The following is a 21541-nucleotide window of genomic DNA, read 5'->3' as shown; positions in this document are numbered from 1 at the left end:
TTCTTTTCTTTTTAAAATACCATATGCTAAGATCCAAATCCAATCCATACCCCCATACTTAACCCTCACCTTCAAATTCCTTACTTTTCTTTATTTTCATATCTAAATTACTAATATATATTAGTTTTTTCTTTGTTTGAGATCTACAACAAGTGGATGAGAGAATTTTCAACATTCCTACTCTTTATTTATATCAAATGCCTAGATCTTAACTACTACAACCATTATTATTATTATAATCATATTACTAGCATTCAGTTCAAAGAAAATCTCTCGTGTTTATGTTAAATTATAAGTTTGATATGTAAACTCTTATTTTTCTTTCAAGAGGTGTTCTTAAATAGTGTCTTTTGAGTTTCAATGGTGTTTGGAATAGCGTTGTAATATATTTATTGTATAGATGTGGAAGATGTTAATTGATTAAAAAAATGAGAATAGAGATAAGGTAAGTGAAGGTACAAGAGGATAGTACCATTCCATTTCCAGCTAAGAGGAGTTTAGGTGGCAGTAGAGCAGTAGCACATACCCATAGACTAATGCATCTACGTAAAACACAAAAGACAAATATACAAGAAGACACCATCTCCCCACCTCCTCGTTTTCGGTAAATACTCCCTTCTCCCATCTTTATGTTTTTGCTTTTGGGAACTCCCTCCCTTTCTTTCCTCTCCCAGCTGTACCCAACTACACTCGTATATATAATATCTTCTCAATTTTTTGATCCTTAAATTTATTTAAATTTCGTTTCAACAATTTTCAATCTAATCTTCTTTCTATCCATTGTTTTACTCTGAATTTGAAATACTATAATTTCTTTGTAAACAATGGTTTAATGCAGTTGAATGTTGCATACAATGATAAGAATGTTTAAGTATTTATTACTATAAAAAATAATGATTTGACATAGTGTTATTAACGTGTAATTATTATAGAACATAGTTTTCATTTATACACAAGGCATATATAGCTTGACCAACATAAAATATATATCTATATCAAAAAATCAAATGTTCGATTGTAAAATTGTAACAATTTTTAGAGTTTTTACTGAAAAATCAAAGTTAAAAAATGTAAAATCTTGAGATTTAATGACTAAATTGAAACAAAACTCAAATTGTAATTATAGATTTGTATTATTTTGAAATTTAGATACTAAATATTAATCAAACTAAAAGTTTAAACAGAAATTTGATTTTTTTTACAAAAAAAAAAAAAAACCCAAGAACAAAAGAAATAATAATTTTCCTTTTTTTTTTTTTTTTTTTTTTTTTTTTTTTTTAAAAAAAAGGTTGGATTTGCAATGGAAACCTAATCAAAATTTAACCTTTTTACTCATTGATTTAAATTCCACATCGGAAATGATGATGTGGAACTGTAAATAACGTGAATAAAGCCACTCTACACTTTACTCAAAATGGCTATAAAACCCTCTCTTACTTCTAAGAAAGCATCCACTCTCCAACCTCATCTTCCCCTCTCTGTTCTAAAACCTCTCTCCCATGGCTTCCTCTCTACTTCTACCATTATCGCTTTCTCTTCTACTCCTTGCTTTTGCTTCTTCTTCTTCTTCTTCTTCTAAGTTTGATGATCTTTTTCAACCAAGTTGGGCTCTAGATCACTTCAATTACAATGGAGATACCCTTCAACTTAAACTTGACAATTACTCCGGTAAAAAAAAAAAAAAAGAAACCCCACCCTTTTTACCCTTTTTTACCCTTTTCTTCCATATTTCTAACTTTGAAGTAAATTTCAGGAGCTGGGTTTTCATCTAAATCAAAATACATGTTTGGGAAAGTCACCATTCAAATTAAGCTTATTGCTGGAGACTCTGCTGGAACTGTCACAGCATATTATGTAAGTTAGTTTTAAAAACTTTTCATTTTAAAGAAACAAATATATTAATGGAATGTGTTTAATTTAAAATGAGTTTGGTTTTTTGTTTGTGCTGTAGATGTCATCTGATGGTCCAAGTCATAATGAGTTTGATTTTGAGTTTCTGGGTAATACAACTGGAGAGCCATATACTGTACAGACCAATATTTATGTGAATGGAGTGGGAAATAGAGAGCAAAGATTGAAACTTTGGTTCGATCCAACTCAAGATTTTCATTCTTATTCCATCTTTTGGAACCGTCGTCAAGTCATGTAAGTATTTCTTCGTTTTTGTTATCTACTCAACCATATAGCAATGATACTACTTATTAAGTATAATATAATGTCAAAAAAATTATATTCAGCTTCAACAGGAGTTTAATGGTGTTGGTTTGCAGCTAATTATTAGTTACAATATTATTGCCTATTATAATTACTCTTTTCACTAATGTTTATCATTAAAGAATTCACTTTTTTATAATTGAAATTTGATATATTTAGATTTCACTTTTTCATATTGACGAAAGGTGAGAAACACTCTCAAAGAAGTTAAGAGAAAAAGCAAACATGATTTACTCGATGGTTTTAAGAATCCAAGTAAATTCTTGGACCTTTTATTAATAATTTCAAATATAAAGAATGCAATGTTTTAGTTATCTGAGTTTTTAATCTTGAATGTACGTTAATGGGTTTTTGAAGAATATGATAAAAAGGTTTTTCGAGTGATTAATTATTTAATAAGCATTTGAAATCCTGAACTAAACTATATGTAATAGGAAAAGTTTGAATTTAAAAAACGAAATACACATGGAAGAGTCCAAATTATAAGAAAGCTAAAGTTTGTATGAATCAGTGCCAACCTGTTGGCGTTTAATGTACGAGCAGTTGCCCGATCGGTATCAATGGGCCAATGGCTCTGACAAACCCAATGAGCCCTCTCAACAAAGCCACCGTATTATTCCCTTTCTGACCACATGCATGTGCCATCCATTTGTGGCCCCATTTCATTACTTCACCAGTAAAAACACATCTTGAAATTTCTTCCCCAAACTACTATTAAAATAGGAGTTTTGTGAGAAAGATTAATTACTGGTTTTGGGTGTAGATTTCTTGTAGACGAAACACCAGTACGAGTTCACACGAACATGGAAGACAAGGGCGTACCATTTCCTGGAGACCAATCCATGGGAGTATATAGTTCAATATGGAATGCTGATGATTGGGCCACACAAGGCGGTAGAGTTAAAACTGATTGGTCCCATTCTCCCTTTGTGGCCTCTTACAAGGGCTTTGAAATCGATGCATGTGAGTGCCCTTCTTCTTATGCCACTGGAGGAGGAGTTGCCAACAACACTGCTTGTTGTAATGGTAGTGCCGCCGATGATGGTAAGAAGTTCTGGTGGGATGAGCCGGTGCTTTCAGAGTTGAATGTGCATCAAAGTCATCAGCTGCTTTGGGTTCGAGCCAACCATATGATTTATGATTATTGTACTGATACTGCTAGGTTCCCTGTAACGCCTGTTGAATGTGTTCACCACCGCCACTAGCCTTGCTGCCATTGGCGGAGAGGTGAAGGTTTGGGAACTTATGTCCGCCGCCAATAGTTTCTTATCTATGTAAAGTAATAATATGATTTTTTTTTTCTTAATATCTATTTCCAAATATTTTTGCTTCCGTTTGAGTTCATTTTTCAAAGTTCAGATATAAAATTGAACATATATCAAGAATTGCCAATGAAATATGGATTAACAAAACATTGAAACACTTCAGTGTCACATGTCTTAGAAAAGATAGGAAAAACAAAAGATTAAAAGTGTATGGTTAAAATTAAAGGTTTAATTGTAGTAAGTATTGGTTAAATCTTTCAGAAGTCTTTGTTGGTACTAAATTGTACTATTTCCTTATATAGGATCTATAAAAAAATCCCCCTATTTTTGACAACTCATTATACTTATTTTCTTTTATCTAAAAACCTACCTAATTTCTTTCGACATTTTTTCCACCAAAGAAAGAATTAACCTTCACTATGCTTTATACTATAGAGACCTACCCTACCATCATCTCTCACCATTGTATGCATAAGGAAAGGAAGGATACTTCAAAATAATGTTCAGGTTGATCACTTTGAAAATATTACCTAACTAGATTACAAATATAAGGAAGATAAACATTCATTTTATTTAGATTAAATTATAAGAAATACCCTAAACTTTGTAGTTTGTATAAAAAAGTTCCTTAGGCTTTCAAAAATGGTTAAAAATATGGCATTAGTTTTGGATGAAATCGTTAAAGTTTTGTTTGAAAAATGCCTCTGCACTATTTTAAAGTTTGGTAATTACTCTTAAGCTCAAACAAGTTAAAAAGTAAAGTACTTTCTTTGATCCAAAAATTACACCGATTTCTCACCGACCAAAATTTTAAGTTAAAATATAAAATTTCACAAAATCTTAAAACATGCTAAAACGATAACTAGTCAAATTATATTTGACTATTGACAAACACTAAACTTTTGATGCAATCCTCTCATAATCAACTTACGATATATATAAAAGGGTTGTTTTCAAATATAGTAAATTAAATAAATTTATTTACAAGTAGAGTAAAATTTTACTTTTTATCATCATCAACTTAAAATGGTACAAATGATTTAACTTTTTGGACCTTTGTTGGTAAAATACAAACTGATTTAAAATTATGAAGTTGGTGGAAGGTATTCCATTGGGCAGTGAATGGGTATCCAATTGGAGGCCTCATTATTGTATTTTAATTGTGATTGTGATTATTTTAAAAGAAAAGAACAGTATGGTGAAGTATCCCAAAAAGTATGGTCCCTATTTGAATTATGGATGTCCAAAATGTGGATTGGAGAACTCTTCCCTTGGGAGTCCAACATTGTCACAAACCTCCTTGATTTTCTACCCTTTCTCTTTTGGGAATCTTTTTCTTTCTTATAACTATGTATCTATCTATAATATCATTTGCTTTACCATTTAACACATTATCACATTCAACATTTTTCTTATTAATATTATCTCATTTATTGAACAAAAAAAAAAAAAGTAAGAACTTTTCGATATTTATTATAAAATTATTGTAAATAAAAAAATTGGCAATAATACTTACAAAATTTCATATATTATCGAAGGAATTTTCAAGTATAGTAATAGAAATTAAAAATATTTACAAAATATAACAAAATTTTGGATTTTCTTAATGATAGAAGCTAATAAACTTCAATCACTATCTATCAATGTTATATCATCAGTGTTTATCAATGTCTATTATTAATAAAATCTGAAATTATGTTATATCTTGACAAATTTGTCATTTTTGATAATTTTCATATATCAATATTAGACTATAATATCATAATCTGTCACATTCATTTTTTAATTATTGTTATTTTTCTCTTTTAGATTCTGTTTAAAAATTTAGACAAAGATAATAAAAGAAGTAAAAAAATTTGCTAAAATAATAGAATGGATATAAGAAAAGTAGATTAAGTATTGAAGATTTATTTCTATATCATTGAATACAAAAAAAAAATGGAAAAAAAAAAGATATAACATTCAAATAAAGAAAAAGAAGCAAAATATAGTTGTTGATATATATGTAGTAATTAATCGTAGGAATGAGAATTTTAATTAGTTTTCAAATTCTTCGTTTTATAAATTAAAAAATTTTTATTACGAAATAATAAACATTGAAATTAAAAAATTAACCTAAAAGGGAAAGGGAAAAATGTGAGACTGTTAAAGATTTTTATATTTAATTAAAAGTTAAGATTTTAATGACTTCTGTAAAACATATATTTTAAAAAAGAGAGTTGCAATTAATACAAGATTTCTTAAATTAGAACAAATATTATCTTTAAAAGTAGGTTACTTTAATTTTAAAATATATCATAAAATAAAGCACTACTTCACATTATTTATTATTATTCAAGAAGAAGAGTATATCAATTAAAAGAAAATGGAAACCATAAAAACTTATTTACAATTATAAAGTAATATATTAGGGTGGCCTATAAGCATAATGTGCTTGTCTTTTTTTAGTACAAAAAAAGAACTGAGTCAATAGTGAAAATATCGTAACAAAGAAACATCCATACGATGATCTCAAAGATCTAAAAACGGTCTTCTAACCAAATTAATTCTGCAAACATTTGCTAGCATGAGTGGAAAGAGCTACATAAACTTTTGGAAAGCAACAAAAATCCTTAATAATTGTTTGTCTTTGTGTATCGATCATACAAAAAAGAATTTGCTAGAGGAAACAATATAGATGAAGGAACAAAAAAAGTCCTTATCTATCATTCTTTAAACAATAAATAAATAAATTTTGAGAGTAATCGAGTTGTGTGCAAAAGAAACGAAGAGAGACAAGTTTTAGAAAATGTAGTGAAAAATACTCCTTTAATAATATTGCAAAACTACTATAATTCCAAAAGTTTTGAAACTAATTAAAGGTAAAGTCATAAATTATAGGGTGGTTTTTCTTTTAGAAATAAATAGATAAAGACACCTAATATTCTACGCTCCTCTTTTAATTAAATTTAATGATAATCAATAATCAGGAATAATTTTTATTAATAAAACTCAAAACAATCTTTTAGCCAAATTTAATGATAATTAATAAATGATAAAAGAAAGAAAAAACTTTTTTTTTTTTAAAAAAAAGATGCAACAAACATAGAGAGTAGCATGAGGTAGCTTTTAAGATTTGGTTGAAGTGATTTAATTAGCAATATTACATTTAATTTAAAAATAACAAAATTATCCATCATGGTTATAAAAGAAGGATGAAAATAGTGAGGAATATATGTGTTTGGCAACATACTACTAATGGGCCTAGTTTTGGGCTATATTTTTGGGGCAACGAGAAAGCCCATTATGAGGAGAAGAAAACAGAGCCCAAAATGTAAACTTTGAGATTGTTTTTGAGTTTAGCAATATATGTGGTGTTAGTTGACTTAACTTAACTTCTAACTTTTTGGATTGTGGTTTATAATAACACACGATAAATTGTTTGATTTCGTAATTAACTTAAAACAATGATAAGTTAATCCAAAAAAGTTAATAAATCTAAACATTCACCATTCAAATATTTTCATCCAACATTCTTTTATCCTCCAAAAGTCGAGTTGCTCAATTAATTAAACTTTCTTTTTTCCACTTAACTTTTTAATTTGTTATCTACTTTTACTCGTATTTTTAAAAACCAAGTCAATTTTTTAAAAAAAAAAACTATAATTTTTAGAAGTTTTTCTTTTAATAGTAGAAATCTGAACTTTCTTTTTTTTTTTTTGAGTAAAACAGTTGTAGGAAGAAAGATTAAACTTTCGAACTTTAAAGATTGAAGTTATGTTAATACCACTGAGTTAAATTTACTTTGCCAATAATTAAACTCTTTCACTTGTAAACATGAAAACACGTAAAAACGAGTTAAAAGAGAAAAATAGAAATAAATAGATAATTAGATTTAAAAATCAACAAAATCTATTAATTTTGGGACAAGTATGTTGACATATATTATACACACAACGGCTGTCCACAAATCTTCCAAAGATTCTTATGGTTGAGCATATACCAAGCCCTACATGCAAGGCCATCATGTTCCAAATGGTTTCTTTTCAAAATTTAAAATAAAGGGTCGTGTTAGTTCATACGTAATTAGTAATAGTATTATGTATTGATATAAAAAATCCCCGTATTTATTGATAAGACCTTTGGTTCGGTAGCCATTGTAGAGCTTGAGAGAAGTTCAATATTGATACTGTATTTAAAGGAGCCTAAATATAGTGAATGCAAGGGGATTTCACTCTTAGAGAAAGTTTAACCATATTATATTTAGAGAATCTCATATAAAGCTTGAGGAAACATTTTTGTGGAAATGAGGAGAGCTCAAACTTAGCGAAAGTCTAAGTTGTTTCGTTGAAGAGCAAGTTATACGAAAATCACATAAGAGGAAGTCTGTCAGATAAATACTTTCATTGTAATAATTACTAAACTTTTTTTATACAGCGAAGTTTCGTTCCACCGAACACGCTACTCCCTTAAACGTAGGTAATTTTGCACTGAATTGAGTTATCAATTCTTGCGTTATTATTTTCCTGCATACTTTCGTAACGTCCTTGTCAAATATATCGTTGGTGTCTTTGTGAGATCGTGTTTGATATTGTGTTCTCTATTAAATCCACCCGTTTTTTCACTTTAAAAAAAAAAAAAAGATTTTTTTGTTTTGTGTGTTAGACCCATATGTATTAACAACGAAAAGCATAGAGAGGTGTGGGGGGTTAGGTTGGGGTGGCTACTACAAACGAAGAGTTAATCAAATCAACATTATTATAATTTGATAAAATAAAATAACTTAGGTTAGTTATTATATTAAATAAAGAGAGTGGTATGTGACACCCTTCTTCATACAAATTCATACATTATCTTTTTGGACTCCAAAAATTCCAGCTGTTAATTTTGTTTGCATTTATTATCATTCACTCTTTTTTTTTTCTTTCAAATAATTAACTCCCAATCCCTATCTCTATTTTAATAATTAATTCTAATTTTAATTTCTTCCACCAAAACCCCACGCGGTTTTTTCTTTTCTTTTCTTTTTTTTTCTTTTTCCTGATTTTAAAAATAAGAAGAAAAAAAAGAAAAAAAAAAGCTTTCTTTTCCAACTTTTATTTATTTATTTATTTTTTTGCTTTAACTTTTGTACACAAATTTCAAACTTTCTTTATCTATTCCAAAGAAAATGTGTTTCTAATAGTTATTTTCCAACAGAAATAAAAGAATTTTCTACGAACATTCATGCGACGATGGGACTTCAAAAAATAATAATAATAAAAATAATAAAGATTTTCTTAGATGATGACAAAGTCTGATTTTTTCTACACTATCTGATCTAATAAAAATGATAAAATAATATTTTAAATATATAAGCTAACCACGTAGTTTATTCGTCTTGATAAGAGATATCGATATCGACGTAGGTTTATTGACTATGAAATGAAACCGTGACAAGATGAATACCTTATAAGTTTATTGACGTAGGTTTATTGACTATTTTTTCTACACGATCTGATTTAATAAAAATGACTATGAAATGAGAGATTGCACGTTCGAAGGAGAAAAGCTATGTCTATCACAATAAGTTCCACTTATAAATTTGTTTATCAATTTTGAAAACCAACAGTGGATTGATAAAACTTTTTTTTATTATTATTATTATAGAAAAGAAACCGTGACAAGATGAATACCTTTTTAAAACAAAAGATTAAAAGTAAGATCATAACTTTGAGGTTTAAGTCATTAAGTAATAATACAATTTTGAGAATAAATTTTGATTGAGTCTTAGAGTTTAGAGATTGAATGATTCCGATCTTTAAACTAAATTATTAAATACTTTACATTTTTAGATTTAGGCGATCAAAAAGTTATGCTCACTTCTAGCGTGTACTATAGTTTTCACGTTTCTCAAAAAGAAATATTAGAGAGAAAAAAGTAAATATTTGACCGAAAAGAAAAATAATTATGGTGTGTAAGTGTAGACGATATATTAATTACTCTTTACTTTTAGCATAAAGTTTTTTTCTTTTTTTTTTTTCTTTTTGGTGAATTAAAAAGCCAAAGCATAATTTGCAATTTGGAGTTGAAAGTTAGGTATCCCATTAATATATAAGTAGAAAAAAATAATGGATTTTTTCTTCTATTTATTTATTTTATTAAAAATGAAGTATAAGAAAAGTTTGGATTTTATTTATTTTGAAATTAAAAGAAGTTTGAGTTGACAGCCATGCCTTAGCTCTATATTTAATTTGTCACAACCAAAACTAAATTGGCATTTACATAAAACAAAAAATGTATATCAATTATTTCAATTGACTCAATTTAAATTCAACCAAACCTTAATAAATTTCATTATTTATTTTAAAAAAATAACGAGAGAAGAAAATATTTATGACGTGATAACTCATAATTTATTTCCATTTGTATACTTTACTTAAGTCACATTTAATATCATATCTAGATTATCGATTTAATTTTTTGAACGTGAGCTTAAGTTTGGTTTTGTTATACTACGTTTACCTAAATGGCAATTGGGATATAGTCATTTAGATAATTAATCTCTTTTTATAACAAAAGTTTTGATTTGGTTGTTCAATTTTATTAAATTTTTTATTTTTATAGTCATTTAGATAATACACAAAACCTCCTAATGCTTTCAAGAACCTCTTGTTCTCCTTGGATAGTAAGTTTATAGTATTTGTTTTATAGTTAGTGATTATTTGTAATTTTTTTTTTCAACCAAAAAATTAGATTTTTTTTTTTAGTTGAGGAATCAAAGCTCCAAATTAAAAATTAGTAAATTAGAAGAAAGAAAATAAAAACTGTGTATTTATAGTTCATAGCTACTCTACTCAACGCGGTATTGCTATGGTTGGGGAGTAAACAAACAACCTTCACCAAATCAAAATCCCTATGTCAATTATTTAACGTACTTTAGAACATAAATACAAAAACTTGAGAGGACCCACCAATACCAATTCTCAACCAAACACACTCTTATGACTCATGACTTCAAACTTCCTCTATTTAAGTTTAACACCCAAATCCCCCCATCTTCAAACTTCTTCCTCTCAAAACCCAAAAAAGCTCCCAAATTCCCCCTCAAATTCAGAAACCCATTTTCATCAAACCTCCTTAAACTAAATAAAAAGCTTCCTCATTTCCAAATCCCATGGCCAAAACTTGCCTTCTTTTTTGCCTCATTGTGGCCGAGATCTTGCTAATTCAAGCAATGACTTCCATTGCTACAACAACAGATCTCCCCCTGTCGGCGGCGCCGGAGCCAGCGGAGAAGGGGACCAGAGAAGGATCTGACGTGGCGGAGGCGCCGGAGATCCGGCGGCTGGGAAAGCATCGTGGCGATAAGTCGGTGGCCGGTGGGGGAGTCATCATCGGTGGCCTTGTAACGGCAATTTTTGCAGCTGTTTTTTGTTACATTCGGGTTACTAGAAAAAGAGATGGGGTTGATTCGGTTCATTAAGATTGATCCTAATTTCTAGTCTTTTTTCTTTTTCCTTACACAAACCTTATATATATATATATAAACATATTCTTTTGATTCTTAAATTGTTTCGCCCTTTTTTGGAGGAAATTTTAGAGATTGTGTGGTTGGGTGATGACTGGTGTTTGGTTGTGAATGTAAAAGAGTAATGTTCATAGAGAGAAAAAAGATACCAATTTTCAAATAAAGAGTAGACCTTTATTTTGACTACTGAAGTGAATAGTTCAGTGAAATTATAAATTATTTGGAGGTATTGTGAGAATATTCTAATTTGTTTACATAAAGCCATAAAGGTCAAGTTCCAATTGGTTGTGAAACCTAAAAAGACGCAAGATTTTAAATCTTGGAACCCCAAAGGGCGAAAGCTTCATTCTTTTTGGAAAAAAAAATTGTATTTTTAATACGTGAGATTGTTTAATAGCTATGTTCATTCCCACTTAAAAAAAAAAAAAAAAGGTGTGCTTTTAATACAATATTTATAGGGATAAAAACCAAATACTTAACATTTTAAAAAATAAAAAACATGTTAATTATTGTTAAGTTAGCTTTATAAATATATGTGTTAAATAGATGTCTATTCTTAGTATTATTTATCAAGTATCATCAAGATATGACCATTCTATTTGTTGTCCATGTGTCTGGAAATACCTAGTTCATGTAATCACAATCTATGAGTATCTATAAAGAGAGGTCTTTGTTTGATGGATGTTGTAAGAACACATAACATTGGTTGAAATTACAAAGATTTTGGAGATAGTGGAAAAACTTGGAATACATTTTCTTTTGAAAAAAATTATTTAATAATTTTGTTATTTGTTTATTTTATATATATATTGTACTATATTTTTGGAATTTAATAAGGCTTGAGGCCCAACTCTTATTGGGTCTTATCCACTAAAGAAATAATTGGGGTTAGGCCTCTCTCGTTAACAAAGCTTTCCTCCAAAACCAGGGGGAAAAAAATACCATTCTTATTCTTCTGCTTCTGATTTGTGTGCAGAATTTTAGTTTTGAATTCAATCGATCAAAATGGCTAAGTGTTCATTCGAATGGTGGCATGCACCCATCGTCTTCTCCATCTCTGTAGTTTTAGCCTTCTTCGCCATTTCCACGGCTCTCCACTCATCTACTTCCCACACTGCAACTCCACCCAACAAATCCATGGCCGATGAACTTTCTTTAAACGCATCAAGGGCCTTAAGAAGAGCCGGTTTCAACACCATTGCCACACTCCTTCAAGTATCCCCTGAACATTTCTTCTTCCCTCAAAACTCCACCATTTTCGCCATTAAAGATTCCGCCATCTCCAATACCTCCCTCCCTCCATGGCTCCTCAAGAATCTTGTCAAATACCACACTTCCCCGTTCAAGCTTTCCATGACTGACCTGTTAAAGAAGCCTCAAGGGGCCTGTCTCCCGACCCTTTTGATGCCAAAGAAAATTGCTATCACTAGAATGGATTCCACTGCTAGATTGGTTGAGATCAATCATGTTCTTGTCACTGACCCTGATATTTTTCTTGGTGGGAATGTTTCCATTCATGGTGTTCTTGGCCCATTTTCTCCTTTGGATCCTCTTGATGTGCGTCAGGGATGGAGCTTAATTCAATCGCCGTACTGTGATTCGAATGGTACCATAATTTCAGATCCTTTTGAACCCAATAATGGGGTTGTTGGAGTTGGAGTTGAAGTTGAATGGAGAAGAATCATAAGATGGCTTAGTGCAAATGGGTTTGTTTCTTATGCAATCGGATTACAAACCGTTCTTGAAGGGCTTCTTCAAGATTTCGGAGGATTGAGATCGATTACTGTCTTTGCGCCGCCGAATTTAGTCTCTGTTACATCTCCATCGCCTGTTCTGAATCGAGCTGTGAGGCTTCATATTGTTCCTCAAATGGTTACATACAAATCCCTCGCTTCGTTGCCGGCCAGAACTTCGCTCAAGACGCTCGTCTCCGGCCAAGATATCGAGATCCTCGGAGGAGTTCGTGTTCCAAGAGGAACGGTGGTAGTTAACGGCGTGGAGATTGTCTCACCGGAGATTTTCCGATCAGAGAACTGTGTAATCCATGGGATTTCCCGGTCGCTTGAGATCGCCGGTTTACCTCATTCATCTAGATGAGATCGCTTCAATTAGTGGAAATTCAATCCATCCATAGAACTAAAACATCTGTTCTGATTCGGAATTCAGAATGTAATATACAAAAGAATTTAAATGGGAATTCTGAACCTGCATTTTCTATACAATTAGGATTTCATATCGCACAATATCAAAACAAAAAATCAAAATCGAAAAAGAGGAAATTAAGAAATCGAACGAAACATTGTTGTATCAAGAAGTTCTTTTCATTAAAATCCGAGTCATTTTCAATCCTGTTAACGTAACATTGATCGAATTTACAAATCGTGATTTCATAAACAACCCTACAATCTCCTTAACTTCATAATCCCCACATTCCTCAACAACAATCACACAAACACCATTAGGACGAACAGCTCTCTCCATCTCAGAAACAAATCGAGACGGAAACAACGCCTCAGCCAAATGAGCAGTAAACGCCAAATCAAAAACATGATCAAAGAAAGGCAAATTATGAGGATCAGCACGACTCACCAAAGGAGGCGAATCAATCAACTCGACACCGGTGACATCGTGAACTCCCATATGAGACAACGCCATGACCTCATGGCCAGCGCCGGCGGAAACGCAGATAACTTTGGTGTGGTTATGGAGAAGGCCTAGATCTCGAATAGATTGGAAGAAATTAATGAAGGAGGAGAGCTTCTTCTTCCAGTCGTTGGATGACCAAAGACGCTTGTTCTTCTTGTCAATGGAGACGAGCTCGCGAGGAGTGGAATCGCAGGAGGATTTGGGGAATTTGAGATGGGGTTTTGAAGGAGAATTTGGGGGAATGCAGGTTTGTGGGGTTTGGAGGAAGAGGAAGATGAGGATGAGAGTGGCAATGGCAATAGAAGCAAATGAAAGCTTATTGAGAAAACGGCGAATGTGGCGTTCCATTGTTGATTTGTCAATGGAAGAATTTTGGTTTCTGAAATGAAATTATATAAAAGCAAAGCAAAAGTCATAACCAAAACGCTTTGCCCATCATTCAATTCTCTTTCCTGGTTGAACATAAGAAGGAAGAACATATAAATTGTTTTTTTCTTTTCTTTTTGTTTTCCATTTTATGATCATATTACGAACTTTCCCAAACATCATTTATTATTTATTATTCTTTTAGGTAAATCCTAATATCACATATTAGTTAATATCAAAGATTAAAATTCTCATCAAGTAATGTATGGAGATTTCTATCTCATAATTAAAATATCGATATCGACATATATTTTTTTTTTGTAAACAAATATATTATTATAGACACATTTAAAAAAATTGATGAGAGAAGTTCAACCAATGCAATATTTTGAAGTAATATTATACAAATAAATTAGATCATGTGTTATTTCCTTGAAAACATAATTCATCAATGGTAATTTGAAAAGTAGACATCATTTGATTACGTTTATTATTGTTTACGTGCGTTTTATAATTGTAATGAAATGTGAGATCCATAGGCAAACATACGATCAACCATCTATTTCATTATAGAGCTTGAAGTGATAATTTCAATTGTGTTTAAAAGTTAGATACTATTTATACTATTGTTATAAGAAGATGATATTGCAAGATAATGCAAAGTACATTTGTAAAATGTCTAAAAAAACATGATTTTTTTTTTTAAATCCAATTACATTTCCGATTGAAACCCATTGCGATAGATTCATTAATAAAATGCTATTACGATAAACAAGTGAAGATGGTTAAGATATAATAATCCATGGACACGAGATGGCCATATAGTAATAGATGCATATTTAATTATTAAAAAGTAAGACTTCCTACCTTTTTTTCTTTTCATTTTTTTTAAATGAGAGTTTACATAATATTTATATAACATTTGTTTGTTATTCTCTTCAACAATCATCTCAACAAGTTAAACTCTAAAGTCCATTCTAAATATCAAATAGAACCAATCAGCAGAAGTATAATATGAATAAATGTGAAGTTCTACATCAAGAATTCACATGGGAAGACGCTTCTTTCTGCTATCTACCGTCTTGTAAGGTGACTGTCAACTCATTATGGGAGAAGGTTTCTGGTTTGGTGGAGGAGGAAGCTCTGCTTGAGGGGCACCGCCGTACGACGAAAGCTGGTGGTTTCGGAGATGGAAGAGTAGCGGTTTCGCTGCCGAGCATGAAGACCACATTCAACATGGTAGGTCGATCCCATGGATCTTCCTGCACGCACAACAGCCCCACATTTAAACACTTCAAATATTCATCTCGTTTGCAATTCCCGCTCAGTGTTTGCTCCATTAAATCCAAGCCTTCGTCTTTCATCCATAAATCCCAAGCCTGAGAACAAATGAGACTCATTATTGAATCCGAGATGTGTTCAAGAAGTGTTGATAATGAGAAGTTTAAAAGAAATTATCCAACTTACATAGCCCAGAAGACTCAAAGCTTTCTCCGAGTGATAGAATCCAGTGTTCCTTTTCCCACTAATGATCTCAATTACGACTACTCCGAAGCTAAAGACATCAGATTTGACAGAAAATATCCCATCCAATGCATATTCTGGTGACATGTACCCGCTGTATTACGAACAAACAATTCAAAGAGATTATGGGATGTGATATTATGAATCTGGTTTGATGATATTGATTGAATGAGACTTACTAAGTGCCTACCACCCTTTTGGTATTTGTGGCAGTTTCTTTCCCTCCAAATATCCTCGCCAAACCAAAGTCGGATATTTTGGGATTCATCTCCTCATCTAGAAGGATATTGCTCGTCTTCAAATCCCTATGAATAATTCTCAACCTAGAATCTTGGTGTAAATAAAGAAGGCCACGAGCAATTCCCAAAATGACATTGAAGCGTATGTCCCAATCTAATGCCACTCTCAGCTTTTGATCTGTAAAAAGTCAAATAAATCCACAATTCAGCAAATAAATGATTAAGGAAGATAAGAGGAGCAAGGGAAGACAATAGTCACAAACCAAATATAAAGGCGTCTAAGCTTTTATTTGGCATATATTCATAAAGCAACATCTTTTCATCTCCTTCAACACAGTAGCCCAAGAGTCTAACGAGATTTCGATGCTGAAGTTTAGCGATTAATAAAACCTCATTCTTAAACTCCTCAAAGCCTTGCCCCGAACCACTTGAAAGCCTTTTTACAGCAATCTCCTGCCCACTAGGAAACTTGCCCTGAAAATGCAGTGGCTTCAATATATTCCTAAACCAGGACAATTTTAAAACAAACGTTGATGTGTTTCAAGGATCTATACCTTGTAAACTGGCCCGAAGCCTCCCTGGCCAAGCTTATTTGCATTTGAGAAGTTATCTGTTGCAACTAGAATGCTTTCCAAATCAAAAAATGGAATGTCTATTCCATTTGTATCATCTTCCTTAAATCGGCCGGATTCAATCAGGTCTTTGACACGTCTCTCATTATCGTACAAATGAAGCATTAAATCTTTTTGGCTGTTTCCCCTGCTTTCTGAGTCCAAATAGGATTGACTGTATTTAGATTTAAAGGAAAGAGATGAAATAGGAAAAGAAGATTATTCGGTAATAATTGCTGCATCAAATTGTATTTAAAATTACCTTGTCTTTCGATGAGCCCAGTTTTGGAGAAGTAAATGTAAAACACTGTACATGAGAGAATCATCAGAAGGACCATACATAAGGACGTTGCAACAATAATCACAGAAAAGGTCGTTTTGCCTCTTCCATCCTTTCCTTTGTTGTGATCTACAGAAACATCAGTAAGGGACGCTTGGCATAAGAAAAATTTATCCCAGCATCAACACCATTACGAATGAACATACATAACCAGACACTATCTGCAATGATTATACCTGTAGTGCAATTCAAGCTCCAGCCATTCCAATGAAAGTCTGTTAAGCAAAGACATCTTTTATTTCCATCTTTACTCATGTTGCAAGTTGAATATGGCCAGTCTTTGCAGTCCGTAGTTGAAGAACAAATCGGCTCTAGTGGAGGCTCCCAACTGATTTCAACTTCATTGCTAGTTTTCAGAGAAAAATTCTCCTCGGGATTGGTCTCCTTAAAGTTGCACCAGCTGGTTACACGGAAAGGGGATGACTGGTTCAGCCGAAGGGCTTTAGTTATCCAGTTCTTATCACCACAATCACCCGGTTCCTTGGTTTGAATGTAAAATTTTCGTGCTTCTGAATCAATGAATTTAACCTTGTATGTTCCACCTGCTGCTTCAAAGTTTACCTGGCCAGAAGCCAGGTTGCAGTTAAAATTGAAGTACATGGGGTCACCACATTTAGGTCCTGTGCTAAGTGGATAAGGAATGAGGTTTGTCCCACATGTTCCACAGTTTCTGGCAGTTGATTCTGCAGCATTGCAAACTCCAGAACTTTAGAAACACAACTGAAAATTCATCATTTTAAAAAACATAAACACAAACATACCTAGGTCTCTAACTGCTACTCGAACATTGAGGTCACGGCCATTATCAAACTCATCCTGAAGATTGTTGAGATCTCCAGACCAAATCCAACAAGCAGAATTATAATACCCACTCTGCCTAGTGGTATTAGCTTCCAAATACGAGTAAGCCTGACACTGGCAGTTGTTAAGGCACTCCAATTTGCAATCAAAGTCATCCTTTGCATTAAACTGGAAGTCCGGGTTTCCAGCTTTCATCATCTTTAGACTCAAAAAAGTGTCACTGTCAGCATCCACACTGCATATTGGTGATTTTCTAATGCATCCACCTGAATAATCTCCAGTATTCCAACTCCCAGGAGAGGTAGGCTCAAAACCAGGCAGGCATTTGCAAGCCATACCACCCTCACTATTACAGCTAGCAAAATCTCCACACGCATTATACACACTGCATCTATCTCTCGGCTCCACCCAAATCTGAGACCAGACTTTGTGATCTTCCCAGTTTAGGTAATGAAGCTGACCTGAGCTGTTCAATACCAGCCTTGTATCAATATACAATGATGATGTGAGATGTGGCACAGAGAAGTTTGGGACAGTTTTCGATGAGAAATTTGACAAAAGGTATAACAATGCAGCAGGCATCTTATCAGTGGTAATAAACTTACCTGAAACTCCACTTTTCCAGAATTTAACTGATCTTTTCCAAATGACATATTGACCTCCGTCCTGATCTAACTGAAAAGTGAAGTTCCCTTGAGCCGGATCATCGTAGCTCTTCCATGAAGCCAGCACCAAGTTATCGTCCATTAACATGCCAGGAAGAAATGTATCAGTTGGATAGTCAAAACTTTGCCATACGATGTGCTCAGACAAGTCTTCTTGATCTACGTAGCTCAAAACCAGATTTCCATTATCCATTAGTTTCAGGGTCCTTCGATCAGGTACAGAACTTCCAATGTTTGTTGACCAATAAAGATTCTGATTTCCATCATATACTTTGAGGTTGCCATCATCCTCAATCTTAAAGACACCATCTGAACCAGGAAGTGGTCTGTCTCGATTGGCAACCCAAACAACTGTAATTGGATTTGATTTGTAATACCATATTCCCAAGTATCTTCTGCTATGAGAGCTGCCATGTGGCTGAAAAAATCCAAGTTCAAATCTCGACCCTGCCGATACAAGAGTATCCCCACTCTCATGACTTATGCAACTCTTAAACTCTAAGGTATCTTTGGCAAAGCAATTAACAACGAAAATTAAAAACACAAATGAGTACAAATGGAAAAAAGACATCAAATGCTCTGCAAACCAGCTGATGGTGACCAACTTCTTGACACTACTTCTTTTGGCCACCATTTCACTACTTCTGTTATGCAACAAACATGTCCCCTCTCCACTATTTCTATCTTCCTCCATTCATCCTCATGATTTTTGAAAGTGATTATAAGAATAACAAAAAAAAGATCAGACTCGTGAAGAACATCTTTCTTTTTGGTTTCAACAACAATACAAAAATGTTGCTTTCCCACCTGGCCCGCATGATCAAGCCATTTACCAACAAACACTGTGCGTGATTTAGCAATTATAATAATAATGTAAAAACTACTAAAAAAGTGAATAATTATATAAAGAATTCAACATGAATATGTCTAGAACAGAGAGACCGTTTAGACAAATGACAAATATCCCACAAAGAAAGCCATTTTCTCAGAGTAAAGTTCAAAAGAAAAATACTCATTCTTGGTTCAGATTCCAAACCCACATATTAAGCAATTTAATGTACACAACATTAGTTTACAACTTTTTCCCCCCACTAGCAAGTCCAAATTGATAATCAGAAAATGTGAATTGGGGGTTTGTGTTTGTCTAAACTGAATTATTGTAAAGCAAAAATGGGCAACCAAGGTCAAGATTTACTGTTGTTGTCAAGTTCACCTTTCCATTAGTGGACCCACTATTCTACTTTTTTTCTCACCATCTTTATGAGAGAACGACTAAAGGCATAGCCTACGCAATTTGATCAACCCTAACTTTTCTTTCATCATTATTTGGGCGGGGCAATTCTAATGAATTAAAATCATCTACCGCTTTCAAATTTTTAATTGGAAGGAGAGAGACCCACAGAAGACTTTCGTCCATTGCACGTTCTTTAATGGTACAGATGGTGGGATTCTATAGCCTGAGACAAAGCAAAGCCATCGAGCAGTACAAATTCATAAAAGAGTCAAATATACAAAACCCTAGGCAGGACTCAAACCCAGAGGTTTGAAATTTTGAAGAAGAAGAAGAAGAAGAAGACTAGAAGTGGAAGCTAAGCAACTGTGGACTACAAATAAAAGAAGTTTGAAAAGAAAAGGAAATTCATACCAATGATCAACAATCTTCCGCTTTCTGATACCCCATTTTTGACCCTCACTCAAGAATTCACTTCACTTCACTTCACTTTTGGAGATGATGACGTCCAACCGACGATGTTATGAGCAACTAAAAGCAACCATTCAATTCAAAATTCGCGGTTTCAGTTTTCAAATTTTGGAATTTATGTTTATATACCATTTTATTTCCGGAAATTTTTTCAATTTTGTCACCCTACTTTTTACTAAATTTTAAATTTAGGCATTTAGATGTTAATTTCTATCCGAATCGATTAAATAACTCTAATAATTTTCATTCACTAAATTAGGAAAAACGTTAATTAAAAAGCTATAACAGAGAAACTAAATTTAAGATTTATTGAAAGTCTATGACTAAAAATTGAACAAATCGTAAAATATAAAATCGAAATAATATTTTAATCCAATTTTTATTATCAATCTTGAATTCATAAGTTCAATTTCTTCGTGTTGCATTGTGGGAGAAAAATACATATCTAGTTTGTATTAGAGGGTGGATAAAAGAGTCTTGAGAAAAGAATTTTTAGTCACTATTTTATTTTGTCCTTCACGTTAATTATTCAAGTAAAATTGTGTATTTTTTTTAATGTATGAATGTGATATAAACCGTAAACAAAAAAATATCACAAATCTACGATTTAACTATAGAAATATATTTAGAATAAACAATCACATGTTTGTAGCTATGAATGTAAATTCTATTTTGGACGATTTAAAGAGTAATTTTGAGAAGTTAGGGTTCTCTGGCAATGTTGATACAATAAATGAGGTTGTCGAGTCAACTATTGTTGTTGATGACATAGGAGTCATTATGGATGAAAAGTATAATAGTATCTTGGGTAAATTAACTTTTGAGGTATGGTTGTAGTTCCACCAGTAGAATAACTCAAAGACAATGGATCAATGAGTAACAAAGTTTCTTTGAGTAGAGGCTCACAAATAAAACGACGACATGTTCTTCTTCATGATTTTGTCATTGAACCGATGCATAAAGAAAGCTCATCCCTCTTTTCAAGTACTCCCCATTTTCTATAGCATATTTTTTGAACTGTGATAAATTTTCTATGTACCATTGTACATTTCTTGTGGCAATAACAGTAGGGCACGAGCCTCATAATTTTAGTGAGGCTTTGAAAGATGTAAGTTGACGAGAAGTTAAACAAAAAGAAATTGAAGCTTTAGAAGCTAAGCAGGCTTGGGTCATGGAACCCTTACTTCCAGGCAAGAAAGCCCTTGATGGGTATATAAAATCGAATGTCAAGTTGATGCAACAACTGAACAATCCAACGACTCAAAGCTCATCTCATAATTTTTGGCAACCACCAAGTTGAGGGTATTGACGATTATGAAACATTTTGCTCATGTGGCAAAATTGGTAACTGTGTGAGTCTTTCTTACAGTTATAGATGCAAATAATTGAGAACTACAACAAATGGACGTTGACAAAGTATTCCTCCATGCTGATCTAAATGAGGAAGCGTATATGAAATTACCACCTAAGTTTATTGTTAATGCATATGGTATGTCACTGTCGCCTCAAGAAATTTTTTATGGCTGGCCAAGCTTCGAGGTGTTACATTGGTCCAATTTTATTCCAATTACTCGCTATTACATTGCATCAAGGACAAGTTCAACTAAATTTCCTCGTATATGTTGATGATTTAATTGTTTTGAAAAATGATTCTTCCATCGTTGCTTCATTTAAGAAAT

The 21541-nt window shown here is 32.5% G+C and overlaps 4 protein-coding genes across 6 annotated transcripts; 2 read left to right on the top strand and 2 right to left on the bottom strand.

The window, feature by feature from the left end:
• The first annotated feature begins 1431 nt into the window (after window positions 1-1431).
• On the top strand, window positions 1432-3520 carry LOC103495561 (xyloglucan endotransglucosylase protein 6). The gene is made up of 4 exons (XM_008457161.3): window positions 1432-1668; window positions 1754-1854; window positions 1952-2145; window positions 2978-3520. The coding sequence occupies exons 1-4, from the start codon at window positions 1500-1502 to the stop codon at window positions 3417-3419; spliced, it is 906 nt and encodes a 301-aa protein (XP_008455383.2). The 5' UTR covers window positions 1432-1499; the 3' UTR covers window positions 3420-3520.
• Window positions 3521-11908: 8388 nt separating this feature from the next.
• Window positions 11909-13122, top strand: LOC103495560 (fasciclin-like arabinogalactan protein 21). Its single transcript, XM_008457160.3, has one exon. The coding sequence runs from the start codon at window positions 11974-11976 to the stop codon at window positions 13063-13065; it is 1092 nt and encodes a 363-aa protein (XP_008455382.1). The 5' UTR covers window positions 11909-11973; the 3' UTR covers window positions 13066-13122.
• A 145-nt stretch (window positions 13123-13267) lies between these two features.
• On the bottom strand, window positions 13268-14084 carry LOC103504200 (uncharacterized). The gene has a single exon (XM_008468658.2). The coding sequence runs from the start codon at window positions 13960-13962 to the stop codon at window positions 13276-13278; it is 687 nt and encodes a 228-aa protein (XP_008466880.2). The 5' UTR covers window positions 13963-14084; the 3' UTR covers window positions 13268-13275.
• Window positions 14085-14794: 710 nt separating this feature from the next.
• LOC103495558 (G-type lectin S-receptor-like serine/threonine-protein kinase At4g03230) lies at window positions 14795-19508 on the bottom strand. 3 transcript variants are annotated; one of them, XM_051084684.1, is made up of 9 exons: window positions 18101-19494; window positions 17456-17956; window positions 16871-17377; window positions 16617-16763; window positions 16298-16509; window positions 16007-16217; window positions 15684-15921; window positions 15448-15598; window positions 14795-15359 (listed from the first exon to the last, which is right to left on the bottom strand). In XM_051084684.1, the coding sequence occupies exons 1-9, from the start codon at window positions 18852-18854 to the stop codon at window positions 15051-15053; spliced, it is 3030 nt and encodes a 1009-aa protein (XP_050940641.1). In that variant the 5' UTR covers window positions 18855-19494; the 3' UTR covers window positions 14795-15050. The 3 variants fall into 3 exon arrangements, with proteins under 3 accessions (XP_050940641.1, XP_008455380.1, XP_050940642.1); XM_008457158.3 differs by having other exon boundaries at window positions 17456-19495; XM_051084685.1 differs by lacking the exon at window positions 14795-15359 and having other exon boundaries at window positions 15452-15598; window positions 15695-15921; window positions 17456-19508.
• Window positions 19509-21541: the final 2033 nt, after the last annotated feature.

Source organism: Cucumis melo, chromosome 1 (genome assembly GCF_025177605.1).
Source record: "Cucumis melo cultivar AY chromosome 1, USDA_Cmelo_AY_1.0, whole genome shotgun sequence".
NCBI classification, from domain to species: Eukaryota; Viridiplantae; Streptophyta; class Magnoliopsida; order Cucurbitales; family Cucurbitaceae; genus Cucumis; species Cucumis melo.
Note: the sequence above shows the minus strand (reverse complement) of the source record. Positions and strands in the feature narration are given on the sequence as shown.

Excerpts from the sequence above, each read along its gene's own strand:
- LOC103495561 (XM_008457161.3), top strand. The coding sequence starts at position 1,500 with ATGGCTTCCTCTCTACTTCTACCATTATCGCTTTCTCTTCTACTCCTT. Across the intron at positions 1,669-1,753 it reads TAAACTTGACAATTACTCCG|GAGCTGGGTTTTCATCTAAA; the intron begins GTAAAAAAAAAA and ends AGTAAATTTCAG. Across the intron at positions 1,855-1,951 it reads GAACTGTCACAGCATATTAT|ATGTCATCTGATGGTCCAAG; the intron begins GTAAGTTAGTTT and ends TTTGTGCTGTAG.
- LOC103495560 (XM_008457160.3), top strand. The coding sequence starts at position 11,974 with ATGGCTAAGTGTTCATTCGAATGGTGGCATGCACCCATCGTCTTCTCC.
- LOC103504200 (XM_008468658.2), bottom strand. The coding sequence starts at position 13,962 with ATGGAACGCCACATTCGCCGTTTTCTCAATAAGCTTTCATTTGCTTCT.
- LOC103495558 (XM_008457158.3), bottom strand. The coding sequence starts at position 18,854 with ATGGAGGAAGATAGAAATAGTGGAGAGGGGACATGTTTGTTGCATAAC. Across the intron at positions 16,218-16,297 it reads GCTTCGGGCCAGTTTACAAG|GGCAAGTTTCCTAGTGGGCA; the intron begins GTATAGATCCTT and ends CTGCATTTTCAG. Across the intron at positions 15,922-16,006 it reads CTTAGACGCCTTTATATTTG|ATCAAAAGCTGAGAGTGGCA; the intron begins GTTTGTGACTAT and ends GACTTTTTACAG.